This window comes from Tenrec ecaudatus, chromosome 14 (assembly GCF_050624435.1).
Source record: "Tenrec ecaudatus isolate mTenEca1 chromosome 14, mTenEca1.hap1, whole genome shotgun sequence".
NCBI lineage: Eukaryota > Metazoa > Chordata > Mammalia > Afrosoricida > Tenrecidae > Tenrec > Tenrec ecaudatus.
This window is the reverse complement of record NC_134543.1, coordinates 89,500,562-89,525,295: the sequence shown is the minus strand read 5'-3', so window position 1 is coordinate 89,525,295 and position 24,734 is coordinate 89,500,562. Positions and strand designations below refer to the sequence as shown.

General features: G+C 45.1%; 1 protein-coding gene across 1 annotated transcript; it reads left to right on the top strand.

Annotated features, from left to right (window-relative positions):
* Positions 1-11,514: 11,514 nt before the first annotated feature.
* CHRM5 (cholinergic receptor muscarinic 5) lies at positions 11,515-13,113 on the top strand. The gene has a single exon (XM_075531682.1). The coding sequence runs from the start codon at positions 11,515-11,517 to the stop codon at positions 13,111-13,113; it is 1,599 nt and encodes a 532-aa protein (XP_075387797.1).
* The last annotated feature ends 11,621 nt before the right edge of the window (positions 13,114-24,734 follow it).

Genomic DNA, 24,734 nt, shown 5'->3' with positions numbered 1-24,734 from the left:
TGACTCTTTTAATATCCACGTTCCAAACCCAACTATTAGCAGTCTCCTGGCAAAGACCGTGCCTTCGAGTTTAAGCGACAACTGACTAAATAGTTGTGAGGCAGAGGTTCCTTTCGGGAATTCCTGGTTGATCCCTCAGGGTTCTGTGGATTCACTTTGATGTATAATCTGCTACCTACTGCTAGCTTTATGTTTATCCTCACATAAAACATTTCTTGAGCATTAAGTCAAATTGTCATTTTGCTGCTAATCCATCCCATTGGCATTCCCACAAGAATCATGCAGAAAAAGATAATACTTTGCCTGAAGGACGAGGCAGCTGATCCTGACGTTTCCTATTAGTCATGCTACACACGCTACCCAAGTCACAACAGAAGCTGGAATTGGCCAGCTGCTAAGGTGGCCAAGATTATGTTAGGAAGAGAGAGAAGCCAAAGATGCATGAAGCAGCTTGCCTTGAAAAGAAATAAAAATTATGTTAAATGGTTCAGGAAAAATTATGCACGTGGTAAAATGTTAACAAATGGATTGAATAAAAGATATGTGGGACTTCTTACAACTTTTCTATAACTCTGAAATTATGTCCACGTTCACATCATCTGTAACACAACTTGTTACTTTTAGAATAAAAAGAGATTTAATTCCATATAGACTCTTAAGAATATGTATGAAGGTGAATGGATACATTGGATGGTGTAAGATATGGCAAAAATAATAATATAATAAGGGTTCCTGGGGGGTAGGGTGATAGAGAGAGGGGATAAAGGGGAGCTGATATCAAAGAATTCAAGAAGAAAATGTTTTGAAACTGATGGTGGTAGCAATTGAAAAATCATGCTTGATCTAACTGAAATTATGGATTGTTATAATATCTGTAAGAGTTCCCAATGATTAATTTTTTAAATTGCTAAAAGAAATTAAGAAGAATGTGGCATGAGTTTTTTATGTTAATAACATTTTAAATATTGGCTCACTAGGGTTAGCACCTAAAAGAAGCATTTGATAAATTAGTGCAAAATAGTAAAAGAGATATAGGAGTTATCAAAAGACACAGCCCAAGCAAATATAAACTAGGGGGAGACAGCTCAGACTAGCTCTCAAAAAGTTTTCTGTTTATCTACCATAATGCAATGAATTGTGGCTTAGGTATTTGTTTGTAGCTGGTTAATCAAGAATATTTTCCACAGCTCAACCAAAGAGATGCCAAAATGTCACATTAAACTTCTTGCAGAGCGTTCATAAAGGCCTACATAATTCATGAGTGCTAGTAAACATAATTCATGAGTGCTAGTAAGCTACTATCAGAGACGTCTGCCTCGTTCCCATTCCACTGCAGTAGGGCTCGCCAGGCTTTGGAAGAAGCTCCCTCCTTGTCGCACTAGATCAAAGTTCACTAGTGTTTCTCTTCTCATCTCCTGGGCTATCAACTTCTCTTCGGAGCAAAGATTTGCAGTGTCACATTCGCACTAGCTTGAAGGAGCTACTTGTTAGGATCGCTTCCTAACTATAAGCTCAGCTATGTCAAAATAGAAGCTTAGAAAGGGCCGTGGTGCAATGATCTGTACCTCAGAAATTGTTAACTGCTGGAAAAAAAGAAGAAAAATAAACATTTGGGGGGAGACAGAGGGTCTCCGGCTGTTAACTACTTACCAACACTCCACTGATTCTGGCTCTCAGCAAGGTGGAGAACCACATCTTATCTCGTAGCAGACATCAGCACAAGTCAGGGTTGGCACATTTGGGCTAGATAATGTTTTGTTTCAGGAGGCAGGCAGGCCTCCTCGTGGTACCCATTAGATGCCAATGGCAACTTCCTTTTCCCAGTGAGACAACCAATAATGTGTCCAGATGTTACCAAAGTCCCCGCTGGTTGGGGACCCTAGGCACAAACCAGTACACTGACATAATTATCCCTCAACCCAACACCAGAATGATGAAGTTGAAAAGATCAGGGGCTTTCAGCTGAAGCCAGTTTTACATCCACTGTCCAGGAGACTGACAGCAGCTAATGTGGAAAGGTTGATGCCTGTTTTACAAAAACAACTTGTTTGTGGATTGGGTAGCATTTATTTTGTGCCTGGCACATGCAAATTATTTCATCTTTGTAATATTCCTGTGAGGCAAGTACTGCTATTCCTACTTACAGGCAATGGAATCAAGACACCCCAAAAGGGACATCACTTGCTCAAGGTGATCAGTGACAGAACTAGGAGCATCTGCAGACATTTTCACTCCAGAATCCTTCTCTTGAATTCTAGGCAGCAGATGTCATCAGAACTGGTTTACCCACCCTGGCCCACCTATTCATTTGAGGTTTGTTTTTTCTGTTGTGTCCCCAATTCAGCCAGGAGTATTTAGAAATTGCAGATTTCTGAGGTCCCCTGCTAAGGGGAGGATATTCTTTTACCCAGGAGCTTGAATATGTTTTCCCACATAGCTCTGTTCTACCAGGAAAACAAATCTGTCCCGGAGAATGAAGATGCCAGAACCCCAGAGCACTTGGGATTTCAAAAGGAACCAAGGGAAGGGGGATTTTCTGGTTTTGCTTACATTTGATTGTAACATGTGTCAGTGTGTCAATAGAAAATGCAGTTTCCCTGAGGCGAATTTGTGAGAATCTAGGGGGTATCAAATATAAAGGACAGGATCATACAAGTAGCCCTGTCAGAAAATAAACTCTACGTTTTGCATATTTTATATAAATAAGACCTAATTCATTTTTTAGGGAGGGAGCAATTGTGAAGGAAAGAGGTGGTCCCTGAGCCAGCAGCATCGGCAGCACCTAGGAACAAGTTCCAAAGGAACACTCTCAGGCCTCAGTCCAGACCCGCTGAACCAGAAACTCTGGGGAAAGACCCCCAGCAATGCATGTTTCGACAAACCCCGCTGGCGATTGTGAGCACCACTATCTCAAGGTAATATTCACCTTCAGACATCAGAAGAAAACATAATTCCTAGTCCAAGGCCCTGGATCTTATTGGCTGTCGTGTTCGATGAAAAGTAGGTGCTATGATAGAAGGAAACAATGCACTGGCCCCTTTTGAATGCAATTTCGTGTAACAAATCCAGTTTCTGGCTTCTTCTTCTCATAGGCAGGCCAATGTTCTACAGTTTGGGTAATTTCTGATGCTTCCTAGATGAGTGTGAACAGGCAAACTGCAAAACATCGATAAGGCTTCTCAGAAAGACGTGCTTTTGTTTACGTGCGTGTGGACAGCTACGTTCACTACTGAAGGCGTGCTCAGCTGCGGGGCCTGAGGGTCTTTGGCAGGAGCTTTGCTTCCAGCACATAATCCACAGCCTGCATTCTGGTATGAAGGAGAGAAAAGAAATGCCCGCCAGGACAGAATGACACTTGATTTTCAAGGGCTGGGGTTAGGGTTAGAGACGTTCAGAGAATAAATGGAACAAAAACAAAAATCAGAATTCGATAACTTCTCTCACCTCCATCCTCGCTCTGAGCTGTTGAACTTGCTAATTTCCACCACTGCTAATTATTAAAACTCCCAGCTTCCCCATGGGTGCCTTCCCTCCTGGTACTGTAGACGCGCTCACTGGGAGGCCAACGCCCTGCTGCCCGAGCACTCATCCCTGCTCCCCCCCTTGGCGACATCACTCGAGCAGTTTCTCACCTTACAACGGCTCCTTCTCATAAGCACAAAAACACCTCTTTTATATATATATAATTTCTTCACCCCATATTCTAATCCAGTTTTTACTCCTCTAACGAAAAGCCCTTTCAAAGACTGATTGACAAACTGTCTCCAATTGACTTTATTCCAGTAAGAAAGAGTTGATGGCCACCACTTTGCTAATGGACTTCCTCAGGTGACCTATGCTTAGCATAGCAGGTAAGCCCAATAGTCAAGTCTCAGTGCTAATCTTTTGTGAGTCATCAACTTCCTTTATTAGTTGATTAACCACTCCTCTTCCAAATGCTTTCTTCTTTTTGCACATCATCTTTGATTGATCCTTGGGAATTCAAGGATGAATATGGAATCCCTCCTCTTAACTGTATTGGAGATACCTGGACACTGTGGTCAAGGGCTTCTGGGCTCCAGATTCTCACATACCTTAGTTTGTAGGTAGCAGCACTTCCCAAACGTTTCGTGTCAGGCACACATGAAAATGATAATATTTGCACAGTACACTGGGATGACTAAACAAGACTGCTTGCAATAGAAGGTGACCCAACCAGAGAGCTCCAAGACTTGACGGGGCACAGTACATGCAGTGAATAGCTCCATTTTGTGACTGCGTGTAAAACAATCCCATTCTATCCTATAATGAAAATACAGTCATTTTATGTCTTCAGTAATAGATATTTCTATAAATTTGGTCCAAATTCCTTCAACCTTTTCCTAGAACTCCTTCAGCTCAAGAACTATTGCATATCTTTTATAAGTGCCCAAAGCATCTAGTGCAGTGGTGAACAAAGATGTTCTAAATCAACAATGTCCCATTAAGCATCTGCAGCAGATATGATTGTTGCAGAGATATTGGGAAGCTGTTACTTTCTTGCCATAGATCACTGAACAGCTTTCCTACCTCACTAATTAAAAGGAGTTAAATTAACCTGACTTTAAAACATTCCCTGAAAAACTCAAGTCCACAACTCCCTGACGCACATGCTCCCTCCCTGTGCTTCCATTCTAGTCCAGCTCAACCCCTCATGTTCAATCTACTCTTTCTTCACTTGCCCTTGAGCAAGGAGGGTGAAAAGAAGTAGATCATGCACACTTTCTGCAGTGACAACATGAGTGGGTTTGTGATGATGGCTGTTATCATTGCATTGTAAATGCTATGGAAGGTTTCCACTCTGGTTGCTATAGAAACATAAAATGTAGCTGGGAGAGATGCAGGCATAAAGCAAGGTACTTCAAAAAGCAACCGCTAATATCATTTGATGCAAAGCCCTGGAAATGATCGAGGCTGCTTGACCAGGAGAGGAATGTATTTGGTACAGTGTGATCTGGGCTGTTATTTACAATGGCCTCTTTTTGTCTTTTTCTGTGCTTAATTTATGATGTACTGGCTATGAGATCACTGACCTCCCAAGGTTGAGAACACCGGGGCTTTTGGTGCTGTGAGATTCTCTGTCTTCTGCTCAGTAGTGGAAAATGAGCCAAGATGATTACTGCTCTCGAACTACCGCTGGTGGTGAAAAATCAGGACTTTTTAAAGTAAGAGTAGCCAGCTCAGAAGGATGCCCACTGCTAGATGCCCACCATCCATTTCAACTCATGGACCCCCTACTCCTGCGACCATGCAGAGCTGTGCTCCTTGGGGTTTTCTGGGACTCGATCACCAGCCCTGTCTTTCCAGGAGCCCCTGGGTGGGATTGAACTTCAGACCTTTCACTTCGCAGCTAAGCACACCAATTGTTGGCACTGCCCAGGGCCTCCCTACTCCTAGAATACCTCCTGTGGCATTTGCCTCCCCAAGCCAAAAAAAAAAAAAGTCATAGTTATCCTTCCGATACAATTTTTAACTCTGAAATCTTTGGATGAGTCACTTAGTTTCTTGTGGAAGACTCTCGGAATGGAAACTCGGTGTTCACACTGCCCTGTCTTCCACAGAGAGCAACGAGTCCTGTAGCCACGGAGCCCCCTCCTCGCCTAGCCGCTTTTAGCCCAGCAAAGATCGGTCTGCTCCTTAGTAGCTCGCTCCTGCTTTTGCTGTTGTCGGTGCCATCGGGTGGATTCTGACTGCCGGACGGAGAGGGAAGGGCAGAACTGCCCCCTTGAGGGTTGTCTTGGCTGTACTCTTGATGGGAGCATGTTGCCATGCCTTTCTCCTGTGGAACTGCCAGGCGGCGACCAAGCACTTAGAGATCCAAATATACCATTCCCTAAAAAATATGGCTGACAAAAGGAGGAAAGAATAGAGAGAAGTAAAGCTGGCAAGGAAATGCGTATTCATTTCAAACCGGAGAAGTGAAAATAATTCAACTGTCAGAGGGAATTCCAGATAGTAGTGCACCCTAGGGTCCTCAAGGGCTGGTTTACTGGAAGTTGAAGAATTCGAATTTCATTCGCATCACGGCAAACTCTCCCCATTGCCACCAAGTCAAGTCCAATTCACAGAAACCCCATAGGTCAGAGTAGAACTGCCCCATAGGACCCTGGCGGGTAAGCAGTGAACCTTTAACCTCAAGGTGGGCAGTTCAAACCCACCAGCCATTCCATGGGAGAAAGGTGAGGCTGTGTGCTCCCATAAAGATTTCCAGTCTAGGAAGTGCTTGCTAGGATTGTGAATGGACTCTCTAGCAGTGAGGTTGGGATCTTTATGGAAGCAGATGCCCATGTTTCTCCTGCAGACCAGCTTGTGCATGCCAACCACCAACCTCTCTCTCAGGGTAAGCAGCCAAATGCTGCACTCGTGAGGCACCAGGGGTAAGTTCTAGGTCTTCACTGCTTGCCAAGTGCAGAAATCACCTGCAGCCTTCCTACTTGAAGTGTGAGGTATGAGCCGCGGCAGTGGGAGCACTTCAGTCCCTGGGTTATGAAGGCCCGATTCAGGGACCACTCCTATTTGCCCTTTAGTGTGAGACAAATTTGCCCTCACTTTGAAAGGCTTGAACAAACCCCTGTCCACAGCAAATCCTTCATCGCGGTCACCTTCACTTGCCAATGCCAGTTTTAAAGCCTAAGAACAGTATGTACCTGTTCCAACCCACACGTTCAACTTAGAATGACTTAGACGTCGAGACACACTCAGGGACAGATCTGGTTTGTAACCAGGGATGGCCTGTTCTTAGAAATCTGGGGTTGCATGTCCTGCCCCTTCACAACCTGATAATACCCGTCTGGCATTTCACATACACATTACATTTGAGACACTCCACTTCTACGATTAAGGACCTCTGGTGGGGTAGTGGGTTATTCAGCTAACAACAAGGTCAGCAGTTTGAAACCACCAGCCACTCTGCAAGAGAAGGATGGAGCCTTACATTACAGCCTCAGAAACCCACAGGGAACAGCTTGACCCTGCACTATAGGGTCACTAGGAGTCAGAATGGACTCAATGGCAGGGCGTTTTTCAGTTTAATTCTAAAAACCTTTGGGAGAGTCTGCCTTGCAAATGCACTCCCAGGTGGAATCAATACTGTCCATCGAAGTGCCTGGAATGGTCACTGGCTTTCCACCCGGCTGCACATTAGAATCACCCGAGGGATTTAAAAGCAGATGGATAGTCTCCTACCCACACCACCTCTGCGTGGAGGGTGGAGAGCTAGACATCAGTATTTTTCAAAAGCTCCCTGGTGATTCTAGTGAGAATTAATGACATTCTTTACCTAGATTAGCCCTTCATTTTAAAATTACTAAATCATGAAACTGACATTTTGGCAGGACTTGTGGTTTTCCTCTGTTCCTTCATTTGGGATCGTCAAACAACCCCTGTAACCCAAAATTAAATTCACTGGATGCGCCCACACCAAACTCACTGCCATCCCAGCGATGCCATCCCAGTGATGCCCTGGAGGATAGGGCATAGCTGCCCCTATGAGTTTCCCAGAACGTAACTCTCTACAGGAGAAGAAAGCCTTGTCTCTCTCCTCAGAGCAGCCGGTGGTTTTGAACCGTGGATCTTGCAATTAGCAGCCCAACGAGTTACTGCTCCACCCCAGGGCTCCTTTTATAAGATAGCTGGAACAGGCATAATAATCCCTACCTAACAGATGAGTACACTGACTAGAGATGTTTATACTATATTTACTTCCATAGCAGCTAACTGCTGTTTCCCTAGCTGAGAACAAAGGAAAGAGCTGAAGTCTACAATCAACACAATGTCCAATGCGCTGCATTGTGAGTCCACAGCAAAAGTCTGAAAGCGTTTTATAGGGTACATGACCAAGTCCAACCCACTGCTTCCATATGTGTGGAAACAGCAGTCCGGACAATGTCTGACTTACCTGACAAGGTTTCAGGTGAAATGACGACTCAGAACTCCATATTCCTAAGCAAGGTAAACAGGGCTTGACTTGTGCTTACTTGCCAATCTGCAGTGAGCACATGTAACCTGTTCACCGCATATAAGTAAGTAAGCACAAATAAGACCCCTTTTTTTGCTTACTGGGTACTCCATCCCTGGCAGGGATTGTAAATTTGGAAAGAGACTTTGGTTCTATAGGAAGGTGTTGAGAGGTGAGAGAGACAGATGTCAGCCAAACCTAGAGGCAGAATCTTTGATGTGGTGATAAGAGCAAGTAAGCCCCTCCTGCCCTTGCTTGTAACAGTGACACTGCTCCTAACTCAAGGGTTTTTTACATACCAGTTGCCATCAGTCAGCTGGGACTCCTGGTGGCCCCATGTGTGCCAGGGTGGAACTGCAGTCCCTGAGGTTTTCCATGGCTGACTTTTCAGAAGTAAGTTTGCTAGGCCTTTCTTCCAAGGTGTCTCAGGGTTGCGCTTGAACCTCCGACCTTGCAGGTAGCAGCTGAGCATGTGAATGGTTTCGTCCCACTCGTATGCTTCCTACTGAATTGCATTGCTCAGGTGGGCACCCGGGATGCCATAGGTTGTGAACAGACGCTCCTCTGGAAAGGGTTGGCTGGGCGAAGCCTTCTCACAGCTTGTCCGAACCACCTCTCAGCTCAGCCTTCCCTGCGCTCCTGTAGCCTGCGGCTCTCTGCGAGCTCTCTCTGAGCTTCGTCTTCTCCCAGCTCCTGTCACCGTAGTAACAGACCCAGGGTTCAACGGAGTATCTTGAATGAGTCCTACTCTAAAGAGCAGACTGTTGAGAAAGACTGTCCCCCTCGGCTCTCTTCCGACTTACTTTCCCGCTGGAGGAGGGAGATTTGTTGGGCCCGACAGCTGAGGGCAGGACATGGTAGCAGCCACAGGAACTGCCCGTGGAGGCGCCCCGGCGGTGTAGAAGCGATGAGGTGGGCTGCAATCCACAAGGTCTGCCCGGGGCGCTCCGAGGGAGAAAGCCCGGCTCTCTCCTGCACAAGGTCGCAGGCTCAGAAACCACAGGCGCAGTCCCGCCCTGTCCCCCAGGGCGGCGGCCGTGAGGGCCGGGGCAGCGTCTCCTCGTGGCCTCTTTCCTCTCTGCTACTTCACACTTCGTACCTGGTTCCCACGCCCGTAACAGGAAGGAATGGGTTTTGTTTTATGGACTGCTACTTCATAATGAAAACGCTCATCATGACCATTTTCCTCGGACCACAAACTGTAAACACAACGTGGACGGTCTCGCTTGATCCTTGGAACGGAGCCGTGCAGAGGTCAGGCAGCGTGTCCAGAGTCGGTGCATGCCAGTTTACACCAGGCTGCCAACGTAAATCATTTTCTGTTCCCTTCATCAACTTGTTTATGGGAAGCTTTGTTGTTAGTGCCATCGAGTCCGCTCCCACCCCGTGACCCCGTGCACAACAGAAGGAAGCCCAGCCCAGCCCTGCGCCATGCTTACAATTACTGTCCTGGGCTTCAGCGCCTTGTTGCAGTCTTCAAACGAGACCCAGGGTCCTGGTAGGAGCCACACCACCACGGCCTTCAGTCACTTGGAACTGGCCCTGCCCCCTCGGTTTAATCGTAAACTGAGTAACAGACAGGGCTCTGAGGGGGACGGAAACACAAGTCAAATGTGCACACCTCAGACTAAGCATTTGAAATGTTTAAAATGCCAACATTAACCCACGGACACAGTTCAGAGGAACGAAGTTACCAAAAGGAGTTGGACCTGACAGGAAACCTGGGGAGGAAGTGGGATAAGCAGTGTTCCCTTAGAGGGATTGCTTTGAAGGAAATGGAACACCGGGGTTTGAATTGTTTGATGTCAAACTGGTGACATGCTCTGTAAACCTACACCCGGTTCACAATAGAAGGTTTTGCTTTAAATGTGTGCCCATTAGGACAAACAATGCCTATGCAATTCACAAAATCATAACCATCTGGTGACCTTAAGTCCCACAGTCTTACTTTCTTTTTTTTTCAAACGAGGCGATAGGCTGGGGAACTTTAAGTCTCCAGGATATACGTATGCAGTCACAGAAGTATAAAAGCAGAAAGCCCAAACTCAGTGCCCTCAAGTCTGCTCCGACCAACTCATGGTGACCCTGCAGGACCGAGTAACCTTGCCTCCTGGGCGTTTCCAAGGCGGAGCGCTCTATGAGAGCAGCCAGTCCCAACTTTCTCCAGTGAGACAGGTGGTGGGTTCAAACTGCTCACCTTGTGGTTAGCAGCCCAACGTGGAACCCACCATGCCACCAGGGCTCCTTTCCACGGAAGCGTAGGCATGCCTAAGTTCTCAGGATCTTTTGGAAATGGCTCTAGTTTCTCCACACCCTCTACTTAAAGCAAGTGGGGAAAAGTAGATCCTGCCAAAGCATCCTGTGTTTCCAAGTCAAAGAACGCATGAGGAAGTTTCACCGAGCAGCTGGTTCAGCAATTTCTCTCTAGACGAATGCCCCTTACCCTGAATAGACGGGGAGTCTGAGGGAAGCCGACCCAGTCCTCCCACAAAGCAGACCGCTCCAGTTCTCTGGAGGCCTCTCCTGCGCTTCTACGGCACCAAACTCACCCCTCACAACTCCTTGCTCTTCCTGTCCCAGCTGTGCTGTGTTTCTCCCCACCTCCTTTGGCCTCGGCTTGCAAACAAGGGCTTCCTCAATGGGCCTGAATCACTTTCTCCAACCCACCAACTCCTTTTTGCTTGGTCAATGCCCATTCATCCCTCAAGCCTCTGCTCAGACATCCCTGCCTCAGAAAGTGCATCCCCCACCGCCACTAAAGTAGGTTGCCTGTCCTTCCTATGCATCCAATGGTGTCCTGGACTGATACCTGCTATGTTGTACCTGCTATGTGTCTTGAAAGCAGTGGCCAATTCTTATTCCCCAGGTAGCCTCAGGATTAGGATTGGTCACGTGATAGATAGTATCTTGGCACCTGGGGCCAATTTCAGACCCACCTGGAGTCTATGCATAAGGACAAAGAGGTGGCCCAGTGAGTACGGACTCACAGCAGAGTCTCCATAACCCTTGATAAGGGAGCCTGGGACCGACAACCCAGACAAAGGCATCCTTTTTCATACGTGTGCCCAGTGCAAACAGGTCAGGTGCTCCTCGCCAGGAGTTGAAGCCCAGGCTTTCTGCTCTTCAGCACATTACAGTCTGAAGTAAGTAAGTTCGTGTCACCTGCTTCCCGGCTCTCCCACAAGCAGACTCCCTCCTTCCTTTCCCTCTCATTTCCTATTGGAACCACATGAGGGCAGCAGCCCCTTGTACAACAGGGGCACCGAGGGCTAGCTCTAAAAGCAAAAAGGAAGGAGGCTGTCAAACAGTTGTCATCAAAACATTAGAGACTAAATAAAGAAAATGGAAACCTTTAGAGACTGCACCATTTTGCTACAATATGTGTGAAGTCACCTTTAAAAAATCATAAACAATGTGTGGAAAGAAAAGCATGCTAGTGGCTGAAGCTAATGTTGTGTGTCCTTCTCCCAGGTGCTGGCTGAGAAGAGGTGACGTAGAAGAACCTAAGACTTACTCCTGATATAAATTCTGACACCAGCATGGAAGGGGAATCCTACCACAATGCCACCACTGTCAATGGTACCCCAGTCAGTCACCAGCCCGTGGAACGCCACAGGCTGTGGGAAGTCATCACCATAGCAGCTGTAACTGCCGTGGTCAGCCTGATCACCATTGTGGGCAACGTCTTAGTCATGATCTCCTTCAAAGTCAACAGTCAGCTCAAGACGGTGAGCAACTATTACCTGCTCAGCTTAGCCTGCGCGGATCTCATCATCGGGGTCTTTTCCATGAACCTCTACACGACCTACATCCTGATGGGACGCTGGGCCCTGGGGAGTCTGGCTTGTGACCTATGGCTTGCACTGGACTATGTGGCCAGCAACGCTTCTGTTATGAACCTTCTTGTGATCAGTTTTGACCGCTACTTTTCCATCACAAGACCCCTCACGTACCGGGCCAAGCGTACCCCAAAGAGGGCTGGCATGATGATTGGCTTGGCCTGGCTGATTTCCTTCATCCTCTGGGCCCCGGCGATCCTCTGCTGGCAGTACTTGGTGGGGGAGCGGACGGTGCCACCAGATGAGTGCCAGATCCAATTCCTCTCTGAGCCCACCATCACTTTTGGCACTGCCATTGCTGCCTTCTACATCCCCGTTTCTGTCATGACCATCCTCTACTGCCGCATCTACCGGGAAACAGAGAAGCGAACTAAAGACCTGGCTGACCTCCAGGGTTCTGACTCTGTGGCAGAAACCAAGAAGAGAAAGCCCCCTCACGGGGCCTTGCTAAGGTCCTGCTTTAGCTGCCCTCGGCCCGTCTTGGCCCAGAGGGAACGGGACCAGGCCTCCTGGTCCTCTTCACGCCGAAGCACCTCCACCATTGGGAAGTCATCCCAACCCACAGGCCCAAGCAACGACTGGGCCAAGGATGAGCAGCTGACAACCTGTAGCAGCTACCCATCCTCAGAAGATGAGGACAAGCCCACGACTGACCCTGTCTTCCAAGTGGTCTACAAGAATCAAACCAAGGAAAGCCCAAAGGAAGAATTCAGTGCTGAGGAGACCAGGGAAACTTTTATGAAAGCCCACACGGAAAAAAATGACTATGACGCCCAAAAATACTTCCTGTCCCCAGCTGCTGCCCATACATCCAAGAGTCAGAAATGCGTGGCCTATAAGTTCAGATTGGTGGTAAAAGCAGATGGGACTCAGGAGACCAACAATGGCTGTCGAAAGGTGAAAATCATGCCCTGCTCCTTCCCAGTGTCCAAGGACTCTTCGCCAAAGAGCCTTGACCCCAACCTCAGCCATCAAATGACCAAGCGAAAGAGGATGGTCCTTGTCAAAGAGAAGAAGGCCGCGCAGACCTTGAGTGCCATCCTGCTCGCCTTCATCATCACATGGACCCCCTATAATATCATGGTCCTGGTCTCCACCTTCTGTGACAAGTGTGTTCCAGTGAGCTTGTGGCATTTGGGTTACTGGTTATGCTATGTCAACAGCACTGTCAACCCCATCTGCTATGCCCTGTGCAACAGAACCTTCAGGAAGACCTTTAAGATGCTGCTTCTCTGTCGGTGGAAAAAGAAGAAAGTGGAAGAGAAGTTGTACTGGCAGGGGAATAGCAAGCTGCCCTGAAAGGTCAACTCTCCCCAAAGGGATGACCGCTGTCAACTTCCTCTGAAGATGGGTGAGCTGATCCTGCTGGGTTTCTTTTCAAACGGACACCTGGCATCGTGGGTCCCTGATGATTCGAGGTCTATCACAGCTGGTGGCATGGCTGCACACTGAATGCTTCTTCTCTGGCACCAAGGTCAACTGCCACTGGTGTTTGCCAATGAATTTTGAAAAACAGAGACGCCTGGCTCTTCTTAAGAGAAGGCACACTGGTCACGATGAACTATGTACTTACAGAACCTTTGTCTGACTTTCTGTGGAGAAGAGCCACAGACACTATGAGAAACCTTCCCCTGCGGAAAGACTGTCAGGGCTTTATGCAGTATGTCTATGTCTGTGAAGTTGCCTTGTACCGGTGAGAACCAGGAGAATGTAAGCTGGTGTCATGTGCTAACTAGAATGATATTCAACTGGCTTCTAAGAAAAATTTCTTACCAATTGGCCAATATTTATTACACAGGTCGTATAATGGTTTCTCCTGTGGTATGTTTCCTTACCCCTGCATCTGAGTGAAGCTCTTGCTCTGCTGTTTCATTAATGTTACCAATTCCTGGGGCCCACTGAGACAATGCTGAGTCCCATGGGACCACCTGTACTCAGAATCCTGGAGCTGATGGACGTTGAAGCCCAATCATGCCCAGTCCTTTTGAGAGGCCTCTGTTGTGCTAAGAAACATGATCAAATCGCATTTGGTTATTTTAATTTTTACCATCAGCATCTTTATCCTTTTATCTAAACAAATATCACTTATTATATTTTGAGCTCATGTGTGCTCAATTTTTCATTCTGTCTTAGGAAGATTAGTTATATAACTTCTGTGGGCAAAAATGGTCCTCAGGGTAGGTCTTTTAATTCATTTATTTTTACAGGCAAAATATCAGGGATGAGGGGAAATGATTTCATTCCATACTTTTGAATTTCCAGGACTTTTGCTCCATCCAGACATGCTATTTGGGTGGGAGGAAGTCCAAGCACACTTATAGGTCCTTCAACACAAGGCCCAGAAAATACATCTTCTTTTCCCTCTCCAAATTCACGGTAAAATGAGAAACCCACAAAAGCACAGTTGAGGGTCCAGTGAATCTGGTTATGGTCATTAAAAATTAAAGCAGTAAAACACTTTGTTTCTCCTAAAAAAGAAAGAAAAGAAAGCCTTTAAAAGAGTAAATAGTGTATATCAGAATAATGCATAAAATAAAAATTATCAGTCTGCATTAGGACACTGAGATGATTAAAAACCAAATATAATTATTTTAAAAATATATATGTGCACATGTAATTTTCTTTTTTTTATGTCGCTGTTGAGCCAAATGGAATTGGAATCTCTGTACAGAAACCAAAGACAACAAACTCATCTCTGTAGAGTCGATCCTGAGTCATGATGACCGGTGTATACAGACTGAGTTTAAGATGGCTCTTGATAATTCTGAAAGTGAACCAATGTGCAAGAAATTGAAACTATAAAACCATGCACATCCTTAATAAAAGATCCGTAAAAAAACAAGAGTGGCGTGCACGCCAGGATTTTAAAGATAAGGCAATACATCATCAGCTGTCTTTAAAATCTCGAGATTTCATGTTCCTTCATTTAGACCAGTTCTTTTACAGCGAGTTGGTCAAGGAGCTGTAAAGACGGTTGACTTCATTTCTCGGGGTGTCAGCTATGTTCCTCCACACAGGAGAGCTTCTGCCCACCACTGAGGAGTAGAATCCGATCCTTTCATGAACTCTCAAGGTGGCTTCAGAGCAAACTGAAGCAGGACAGAGTTAGGCAACTCTGGCTCCCCCGGCCCTGTAAGGACTTGAGGTTGAGCTGGAACATCTGAGAGGTGATGTAACTTCATGAAGGGCAAGTTGACACCTGCTAAGGATTTAGAGGCGAACATTCATTCATTGACTCAGTTCTCCACCAGAGAGGCTCCCAAGCCTAGTGATGCCAACAGGGTGTGACTTCAAGCGCAAACCTGCTCCACCAGCTCCGGAGGAACAGTTGATTCCTTTAAGTTCAAGCTTTGATTTCGGGGGCGGGGGGGGGGGGGCCGACCCTCCACGAGGCTATCACGTTAAGCCCATAATGGACAGTCCCTGTCCATAGTAGACAGAGGAATACAAGTTAATTAGGAAAAAAGAGTGCAGAATTGTGGGGGCTGCTAAGGACACACTTTGCAAATGCCACAACTGACTGTTATTATGACATTAAGAGGACTATGCTTGCTACTTCGGCCTTGGCTTTGGGAGACAGCCAGTTTTGCAGACTGTCTGTGTTCTTTAGCACAAGCAAACAATGCCCCAGACTACTAGGAAAAATGCTAGCTCTATCGGATGGAGGCTCTTAGGGTAAGGTGACCAGACGTCCCACTTTTGTCCAGATTCTTAACAATTTTCCCCACGCCCCGTGGCATTTTTTAAAAGTCCTGATTTTTGGAAAGAATGCACGACAAGCTGGGGCATATGGTTTTCGGCTGCCATGTGGCTATTTTGCCAGGATATGAGTTTTATCAAGGGTGTCCCGCTTTACCAATGTTAAAATCTGGTCACCTTATCTTAGGGGGACCCTCAAACTGAACCAATCCAACTGTAAACTACAGGGACCTGGTGGGGAGGGGGAGGGGATGTTGGCTGACTTCAGATCTTAAGTCTTTATGCCCTCAGCTTCCCACGCTTGTATTAATGTTAAACTATGTAGAACTCAAATTAGTTACCTATTGAATGCAGCCCCCTTGCTAACATTGTGGTCGTTTGCTCTGTGACTGTGCACCTGATGGCTTTGGGGGTAATTTCTGTGTTCCTTACAAGTTTTGATCAAACAAAGCATTTCGCTAACCTTCCTACCCTCTGCTTTGCTCCCATGGTGACTGTCCTTTAAGGGAAGTGCTGATGTTGAGCTCTTTGTAATTGTGAACACTGTATCTAAACCTCTAGATTGGAATATCCAGTTGGCCAACTCCAACTCCACTGTAAATATTAGGAATTGTAACGAACAATATGGGGACTGGGCTGCTTTTCTGTATTATACAAATGTCATTATGAATATTAAAGAAATTTAACCACACTGTAGTCCAATGCCAAGCGTTTTTATAAGAAAATGGTCTCAGGTTAACTTGATCTATCTCAAGAGTCTTGTACAAATTTGCATGTCTTGGTCTCTTAAAAAGGGGGTCATATATGATATGGACACATGTAACTCCTTGCTACCTCTTGTGATTGCCTTTCTTTCTTTCTTTAACTTATCAATCAGGTAAATTAATGATGGCAAGATTTCTGACTGAAAAGTTCCTCTTCCCTCTAAGACAATGCAGCCGGGCAGACTGCAAAGTACAGCCAGATTTTCCCCTTCCCCTGCCCAAAGAGCTGGAACCCAATCATCCTATTCCCATAGCAAGAGATACTAACTGCCAACTACCCTCCACCTTCTGACCAGTGGTTTCAGATTAAGTAAACTCTTGCCCCATAAAAAACCTAAACTGAGCGAGGAGTGACAGTGGGGAAATACATTTTGTGCGTCAGAGAAGGAGCCAGAAGAAATCATTTTAAACTTAGAGAAAAGTCACATGAATAGTACAAAGGTAGGTGGTTTGAATCTACCCAAAGGCATCTCAGAGAAAAAGGCCTGGTGATGGATTCTGGGAGCTCGGCCATAGAGAACTCTGGGCTGGCAGAATGTGGACGCCCTTGGAAAATGCGTGGGGTGGAATAGATTAGTCACAAAAAGACAGCTCTCACTGGCATAAAAGAAGCCAAGCTCTAGAAAGCAAAGGTTACAAGTGGTTACTAGAGATGGGTGAGATGGGAACAGGGGAGGTTTTGCCTATAAAGCCCTGAGGTTATGTTCATAGAGGTAGAGTGATTTGGAAAAAGAATGCTTGCATAACTTGGGAAACATAAACAAGGTCATTGAGTTGTTGTTCATATAGAAGTTGCTGAGACGGCTCACCCCCCCGCCCCATACATGCATACACGCATAAAGAAATCCCTATGGAGGATGATTCTACTGACACTCGGATTTGCCATGAGTGTGGATCATTTTAACAGCAACTTGCAACTGGTAAATGCTCCATCTCTGTAGGCTTTTCCTTTGTCCAGACGCTGCTAAGTACTGTTTGGCAAGCCTCATGCTAAAGGCCCACATCCGACAACCATCTGGCTATGCAGACTCTTCAGAAGCAGAAATCACAGGCGTCAAAGAGCAGGAAGAGCCCCTGTCCACAACCAAACATAAGGTAGAGAGGCCACTTTTGACTTTCTTCACGCTGGCGGATGCACCTAGTCCATCCTAGTCTACAGTGATTACGAGCTTCTGAAGAGCCTGAATTTGCAAGAACCAATTATTACCTGGGGAGCCTTTTTTTTTTTTAAGTGAGAATCTCTAATATTTTTCTCTAGATTTTTTTATCTGGTGTTGTTGAGAATACACATGGCAAAACATACGCTAATTCAACTACAAAAACATACAGTAATTCAACACTTTCTATGTGAATAATTTAGTGACATTCATTATAGTCTTTGAATATACACTTTCTGAGCTGCTTTTCCCTGGTTAATATAAACCACTGTCCCCTAAAATTTTTATCTAATCTTTTGAGCTGCTATTGTCATTTGGATCCCACACAGAGTGCAGTGGATTAAGCACTGCACTCTTAACCAAAAGGTCCTGGTTCAAACCCATGCTCTGTAAGAGAGGGACACAGAAATCGGCGTCTGTAAAGATTCACTGCTTCAGAAGCCCTTTGGAACAATTCTATTCCCTCCTGCAGGGTCAAAGCAGACCTCTTCCAGGAGTGAAACAACTATTCTTTGTTTTTAAGAGGACTATGGAAATATTCTGGATTAAACTTTAAAGATTATCTCAGGGTGAAATTTAATATTTTAAGTAAATAACAACAAACCCCTTTCCTATTGTATAGATGAGAAAACTGTACATCACTGCTAACCAAAACAAAACACAGAAAAATTCATTTCCAGCACATCACCTCTGACTCTAGGCTGTAATCTTTACAGGACTTTCTCTGGGTTCCAAATGTTGGTGTTTTTGTTACCATATAAGCGCTTAGGTGGCACAGAACCAACAGGGAAGGTTTCAGAGCCACTACTGAGAAGAAACGCAGGGCCCTTGACTCCTTCAGGAGACCACCTGGCTGGGTAAGGCAGGCTCTACTGGCATGAAATACCATATATACTCGAGTGTAAGCCAAGTTTTTCAACACATTTTTTAATGCAGCTTTTGTGGTAGAATTAGGTGCCTCGGCTGATATTCGGGTCCACTTATACTGGAGTATATACAGTAGCTTTCTAGGATTCTTTTTTTTTTTATCTAGGATTTTTAAAATATGTTTTCCTTTGCTCTGTTTACCTAAAAATAACAAGAAACTAAAGGAATGGAGCTAGATACTTAAGGCTCCTTGTAGGTGGACAGGTGCTGCTCTGGAAGCATGGGGTTTGCAGATCTTGAGTCTGAGGAGAGTGTGTTCGTTGAGAGCTCATTCTTCCAGGGAACGTTTCCTTCCTAAGCTCCCAGCATCACTGTCTGGTAACCTGCAGGTTAAATGTCAGAAAAAGACAATATAAATACCTTAAGATACTTAATAGATATCAAATCTGTTAGGATAAATAGACCACTAGTTTGATCCTAACCAATTTCTTCAAAGTGTTACAGAAAATGGACTCAATCCAAAATCAGTAATGCTTATTTCATATTTACCCACAAGCATTTTGTTTCCTCTACCAATCACTGCAGTCACCTTCTCCAAATGCCTCAAACCTTGGCCTCCTTCTTCCTTCACCATCTGTTTAGATCTAAGAGCCAACCTTCAGGCAAAGAAATCCTTTCTTTGGTTACTCGTGTGTTCAGCTAAAATGTATGGGGCTGCTACACTGGTGGGGAGAAGTCACTACATCTGCCCTCAGGGAAACAGAACAACAGCACAGCATCAGCAGTTGGCTAAAGGCTCTCCTCTACTCGAGTACCAATGCTGCCTCACCCCAGGCCTCTCTTCTCCGTGAGCGCTCCCTCTGCCTTTCGATGGATGAGGGCGCTAGCACTGGAGCCTGAGCTGCACACGCCCGCTAGCCGTCCACTGAGAGGCTCTGAAGGGGGGCAGGGACCTCCTGTCCAATCAGTGCCCACCAGCTCCAAAGAAAATGAGGGGAAAGAGAAGCCATTCTGAGGCCACTGGCTCTGCTGGGTCACATCGTTGACAGATTTGAGGGTGGGTCTAATAAATAAAATCCCTCCAGAATTTGGCAAACTGTCCTATGTCAACAAAATGTATTTTAAGTACACTATTTAAAAAGAAGTTTGAGTTGGTGTTGACGCCCAGATATGTGTGAACCCTTTAGTAAGGTGAATAATCACTTCCTATCTTCACATGAACTCTTATTATTGTGGCGGAAGGAAGGAGACTATCATGTCACTATTTTGCCTTATTGGCCAGTCACCGTTACTCAATGTGCCGGTTGGTCTCTTTATAGCATGGCAGGGGTGCTTTATTACTGGCAAACGCATCTGTAGATAACTGTGCTGTGCCCTAGTGGTGCTATTGGCTGAGTGTGGGACTCTTAACAAGGTCCGCGGTTCAAACCCACCTGCTACTCTGGGGGAGAAGGGCAAGGCTATCTGCTTCTATAAATACTCACAGCCTCAGAAACCCTTCATAGGATCAGAGTCAGAGAGGACTACATGGAGTGGGTCTGGTTGTTTGGTGTGTGCTGATTTTAGTGAACTGCTGGGGGAGAAAGTAAAAGGAATCAACAGTAGGGATTGGTCATGTGTCTGTAGCTCTTCTTGAGTTCACCAGGAGGGACACGCCACACCTTGACAGGGAGGCTGAGTGACATAAGGGTCTCTGTTGCTCAGTTATTGCTCTGGCAACGCCTGCCCTACTTTCTAGGAGAGCCAATACATGAACGAAGCAAGACTCACACCCCTCCTGCAAGCTCCTTAGGAAGTCGTAACTAGGAAGCAGGCTTCATTCACCTTGAAGGTTAGCTATGAGCTCAAATCAGATCGACAGATCAGCTAAGAATAGTCTGACTTTGAGAGGTTCCTAGGTGCAAAGACCATTACTTCAATTTTCTGAACAGCCCATTAAAAAAAATTAGGACAGACCCTGACAGTATTGAAGCACCCTGGTCAGGCTCATTTCCTTAGACCAGAGGTGAGGAAAGTCATCAATACGAGCTAACATCACACACCTCACCAAGGAGAAGCAGTCCCTGACATCACATTAGGGATGACTTAATTAAATGATTGGCCAGGCTGGCCTGCAAATGATATTATAAATGACCGTTGGTAAAAAAATGTTCCTCTAAGAGGAAAGTAAAAGGAAATAGAGCCAAGAACTAGGAGACAAAGGGCATTTATAGAGGTCTAAATACAGGCATGTACATATGTAAATATATGTATATATGATGGGGAAATAGATCTATGTGCATCTATTTATAGGCTTAGTACTAAGGTAGAAGATGGACATTGGGCCTCTATTCAAGTACTCCCTCAATGCAAGAATACTTTGTTCTATGTTCTAAACTGGCATTTCAAGATGCTCACCTTCTGACATGATCGCTGAAGACAAAGCAGGTGCATAAGCAAATGTGGTAAAGAAAGCTGATGGTGTCTGGGGTCTTAAAGGTTTGAAGATAAACAAGCAGCCATCTAGCTCCTAAGCAACAAAGCCCACATGGAAGAAGCCCACCAGCCTGTATGATCATGACGTATCGATAAGATCAGGTATCAGGCATCAAAGAACAAAAAATCATATCATTGTGAATAAGGAGTGCGGAGTGGAGACCCAAAGCCCATCTGCAGGCAACTGGACATCCACTTACAGAAGGGTTGCAGGGAGAAGACAAGCCAGTCAGGGTGCAGGGTAGCAACGATGAAACACACAACATTCCTCTAGTTATTTCATGCTTCCTCCCCCCTATCATGATAACAATTCTACCTTACAAATCCGGCTAGACCAGAACATGTCCACTGGTACAGATCAGAGCTGGAAACAGGGAATCCAGGACAGATAACAGAGTAGAGTTACCAGGAGGATAAGGAGAAGGTGAGGGAAGACGGGGGAACCGATCACAATGATCTACATATAACTCCCTCCCTGAGGTACAGACAACAAAAAAGTGGGTGAAGAGAGACATCGGACAGGGTAAGACATGACAAAATAATAATTTATAAATTATCAAGGGGTCGGGAGGGAGGGAGAGAGGGAGAAAATGAGGAGCTGATACCAAGGGCTCAAGCAGAAAGAAATGTTTTGAGGATGATGATGGCAACAAAGGTCCAAATGTGCTTGACACAATGAATGGATGTATGGCTTGTGATGAGTTGTACAAGCCCCCAATAAAATGATTTTTAAAAAAGAAAGAAAAAGGTTCCCCACCCCTGACTTAAGACATTAGGGTCAGGGTTCAAATGCAAGTATGACTTAACAATCTGTGTTCTAATTCACCTCAGCCCAAACTCAGCCTAGTTCATTCTTAGTCTATTTTTTAATCAATAGCTCACTTTGTCATGGAAGCACTCCTACCTTTGCCCTCCCAATCCAATCTCCCACTATGAGCCTTTTACATAGCACCCAGGGCTTTTCCTGTTGGCATATCTGGTTTTCATCATGCTGATCCATGTCTGCGGGTTCACGTCAAGGGTGCTTATCATAGGGTCCTCTCACCTAATAGCTTTGGACACATTCATAGCATCTTAGCTCCCTAGTGCCACTGCAATGGAAATACTACAAGTGGTGAATTAAAAAAAAACCCACATAATTTCCTCACCATTCAGAAGGCTAGAGTATGAAATGAAGAGTACCCGTACTCTTCTGAATGGTAGAAGATTCTGCCATTCTGGGGTGGGGGTGGGGGGTGGGCCAACGTTCCAGGCTCCTAGACGATCTACACCTGGCGTGGCATCATCTTCTTCCACTTGTGCTTGCTTGTCTCTAGGGCTATGTTGCTCCTTATCACTCAGAAGTTGCTAGGTTTACAACACACCTGACAAGGAAAATGGCCTCAACAACACAAAAAGAAAACCTTATTGCCAAATAGGATGCATCCACATGTATCGGGGTTAAGTTTCCAACATGTATCTTACAGGGACACATTCAATCCATAACATGCAGCATAGCGGCTTCACGGTGCATTCTTTACGAAATGAGTATGTGCACAAGATAAGGCTCCATTTCCGTGTGGTGTTCCCACCCTGATCCCCAAGTTTGCTTAGCATCTTTGTGGTTCTTCAAGGAGAAGCTTCATTCACCAAGGGTCTCTGGTCACTGTCAACGCATGCCTTCAGAGTTGGGAGCCTAACAACACATGATGAAACCACCTGTGTGTGGCAGCCACCCCACTCTGTTGCGGAGGAGAAGCTACGGTTCCTCCAAGCCCTCTCTGAGGACAAGCCCCTTTTACTACTAGTGTCTATAGTCTAAGGCGCTTAGAGTCCACAGAGGGAAGTCGGAGAAATCGATAAGCAACCTGATCAGATGAAATGCTCTAGAATGAGCGCAGGCACAGAGCGGGGCAAAGGAGACTCTTAGCTGAACCGTGGTAGCGTCTGGACGATCTCTGTAGGAGATGATTTAAAAAGTTAAGTACTGAAAAAGATGTAAGACATATTTTTTTCTAAAATGATTCTTTTCATATATTTTTTAATATTAGAAACAATACCCATGACTGATAGGCAACATCTGTCTCTTGCCAAAGCCTCCTTCAAGTCCTCCTGATCAACACAAACATCTTTTCCACGTGGGTATTCTTAAATATTACTAATGAAGAACAGCTCGAACTTGCTATCTACAATCACACCTAAAATGCAAAAAGAACACCGTGCAATCAGGTCCTGTATCAAATTATTCCTTAGTGGTTTTTTTTTTAAGCTTCCTTTCCCATTTCTTCTTTTTTTACAGTGAGTTTATTATTTTTATTACATACTTTTATTGGGGGCTCTTACAGCTCTTATCACAACCCATACATTCATCCATCGTGTCAAGCACACTTAAATTAAAGGGTTCACCACTAGTTTTTATTGTATTCCCCAAGATTAGTGCTTGGCAGAGTTTCTTATTGATATACAAATGTCACATACGATATGTAACCATGCCCATAAATGGCTATGTGACCTGGAAGACAATGAACAGAAATGAAAGTCGTTGTCTTAGTAGATTTTGTTTTAAGCAAAAGAAACTTGAGTTGAGCATGTCTTGGAAGTCTAAAATGAAAGGCTCTCTCGTTACCTTACTGACAGTCCTCCCAGCCTTGAAGCCCTGCCCACTAGGGAAAAGTCGGCAGTGCACACTGTCTGGCTGCTGCTTTCTACCTGTCCGAGGAAACAAAGGGGAAAAACATTACAAACCTTCCCACACGCAGGTTAGGAAAAATCCTGAATCTATTCAAACGATTAGCCAGGCCCAGATGAAGCGCTTGAGGTTTCCTCTCGTAAAGACGTGCTAGAAAACAACTTTGGAGCTAGAGATCCAGTCTGGGGAAGTCAACATGGCTTCTTGACAAGAAAGGGCAGTGAGGATCTATTTTGCAGTCAGTGAACCAAGCACCAAACCCACTGCCATCAAGTCTAGTCTGGCTCAGAGACGTACATAGGGTTCCCGAGACTATGAATCTTGAGGGAGTTGTATTTTCTCCTCAGAGCTGCTGGTGTGTTAGAACTGCCGACCTTGCTGTTAGCAGTCCAACACCTACAGCCAGTACTCAGGCTTAACTTCATGGATGTGAACATCATGAAACACAAAAGCTTACACTTGAAAGGAAAGACATAAAAGAAGAATTTCAGAAAGGCCCTCAAGGAGAGTGAAATGCTACTTTTCCTCCTACCGGGGAACAAAGGACACAAAGAAGTACAAGTGGGCAATTTGGCATTAATCACGACAGGGTAGGAAAGAACAGGACTGGGTTAAAATTACAATGAAATTTTCCATCTGGAAAGGAATTTACAGGTCTAACCCAAACCTTCCATTTACAGATGCATTAACTGGACCCCTCTTATTCATTCAACAAACATTTATTGCATGCCTAAGTGCTTGATACTGATATACAATAACATACAAGGAAAAGTGACTTTCCCAAAGTCAGAAAGCAAGTTAGCTAAAGGGGGCCCTTTCTACTGACTCCCATGTTGCCTAATAATGTATTATTGCTGCACTTGTAAGTACCCTAGGCACTTGGTGAAGTTCATATACAATTGAACATACAGATGTTCAGATACAATTGATATAACATTTCTGTAGTATATATTATATCCAGATAATGCTAGAATCCATAGAAAATAACCATATATGCTTAATTACCATGTGAAATGGTAATTTCCTAGAGTACAGTTGAATTTCTTGATTAGGTATTATATGTTCAAAATTTAATCATCTAAATTATAAAAAACCTAAAATGATTTTTAGACATCGAACTATGACTCTTACAATATTGTCTCTTTTGAATTGCAAATATTAGTCAACTAATGCTCTAAGATTTTGGTTGTTCTTAACAAACCATTTTAAAAATCCTACTTCTTGGTGTCAACAAACCCAAGGACAAGGGAACAAGTGATCCAAAATCGATGGCAAGGAGGGTAATAGGAG